The sequence below is a fragment of the Sinocyclocheilus grahami genome, unplaced genomic scaffold (assembly GCF_001515645.1).
Source record: "Sinocyclocheilus grahami isolate Dianchi unplaced genomic scaffold, SAMN03320097.WGS_v1.1 scaffold14.1, whole genome shotgun sequence".
Taxonomy (NCBI): domain Eukaryota; kingdom Metazoa; phylum Chordata; class Actinopteri; order Cypriniformes; family Cyprinidae; genus Sinocyclocheilus; species Sinocyclocheilus grahami.
This window is the reverse complement of record NW_015505193.1, coordinates 1736593-1737876: the sequence shown is the minus strand read 5'-3', so window position 1 is coordinate 1737876 and position 1284 is coordinate 1736593. Positions and strand designations below refer to the sequence as shown.

General features: G+C 37.9%; 1 protein-coding gene across 1 annotated transcript in view; it reads right to left on the bottom strand.

The window, feature by feature from the left end:
- Positions 1-225: 225 nt before the first annotated feature.
- LOC107600751 (zinc finger B-box domain-containing protein 1-like) overlaps positions 226-1284 on the bottom strand; it is a 48974-nt gene continuing 47915 nt past the window's right edge. The window contains exon 16 of the mRNA XM_016292710.1: positions 226-482. Within this exon, the coding sequence (XP_016148196.1) occupies positions 226-482 (257 nt within the window). The remainder of the gene's footprint in view (positions 483-1284) is intronic.

Below are 1284 nucleotides of genomic sequence, written 5' to 3'. Positions count from 1 at the left end.
AATATAATGTAAAAAAGAAAGAAAATAATTGCTAAAATTGATATATTAAATACTATGAAAGACGCTTTATACTATATAGCTGTTTAATAGACTAACTACAACTGCAGACTTAACTTTTATTTCTTCTTGTCCTCCATTTATATTACACTTTTTTATCAATTATTACTACTTATAAAAAAAATTCACTCAAAATCCTTAATTTGTGTAACTGCAGTCCAGACAAATCTAATCCACTGGAATGTGTCCATCCTCACCCTCATCTAATTGTGTAGTGCTCATATTTCTGAATTCTTCCTCAAGGCAGGCCAGAGCCAGGAAATCTTCCTCATCCTCATCAGAGTCCTGGAGATCGAGCTGTTCCACAGTCTGGACCTCCATGATCTCCAGAGCGGCACGAGACAGCAGCCGGTTTGACGGGTCTGGACTATGAGTCCCGGCACTCAGGGGCCGAGAAGAGATGGGAGAACATCTGCTTATGGTGCCTAAAAAAGAATAACAACAGCTGGATGAGATTATGAGGGAAACATGAAGAAAACAGCTGCTAACACACCCTCTGATTTGATGGTCAGCAAGAGTTACACATCAAAGTTTAATAATTACGGTTAGAGGCCTAACGCCAAGAATGAGCAACAGTAATAGTGAAGGTTGCCTACAGTTATACTACTAATAACTGTGACTAACGAGATGACGAGATGATGGGAAAGGGAAACAGAGAGAGATGTTACAGCGTCTGACAGAAAATCACACAAAAAGGCAGCGCTGGGATTGGCGGCTTAAGTTAACGGAGTCAGTATTATTTATTGTCACGCGCCGTCCTCTGATCCAGCAAATCACAATAATACACTCACACACTTCTCTCTCTTCTATGTGACTTTTTCATCAAATGTCCTAGCTTCTTCTTGTCTTGTGTGATCTTTCTCTTGCTGATAGTGAAATGAACTCCAATTAGACAACTCTATGTTCACCGAACAGCGCTCAGCTAACATTACAGTAGTAGTGAGGAAACTGATTCAGACTTTTGAAACTTTTTGAATCAGTTCACCAAAATACTGCTTCAGATTTGTTTAGTGGCTTTAATAACATCATTGAGTACACCAGTGAGTTTGTATGCATAAATTGGGAAGCCAGTCAAATCATTTACTCATCAGATTCCTTCAAAAACAGTGTTTAAGTATCATAAGCATTTTCTCCATGAATTATATCAGCAGATCTATTATTTTGTCAACTTCTGGGATTTATCAAGAGACATTACCATTCATTTATTAAGTTGATATAACTCAAAAA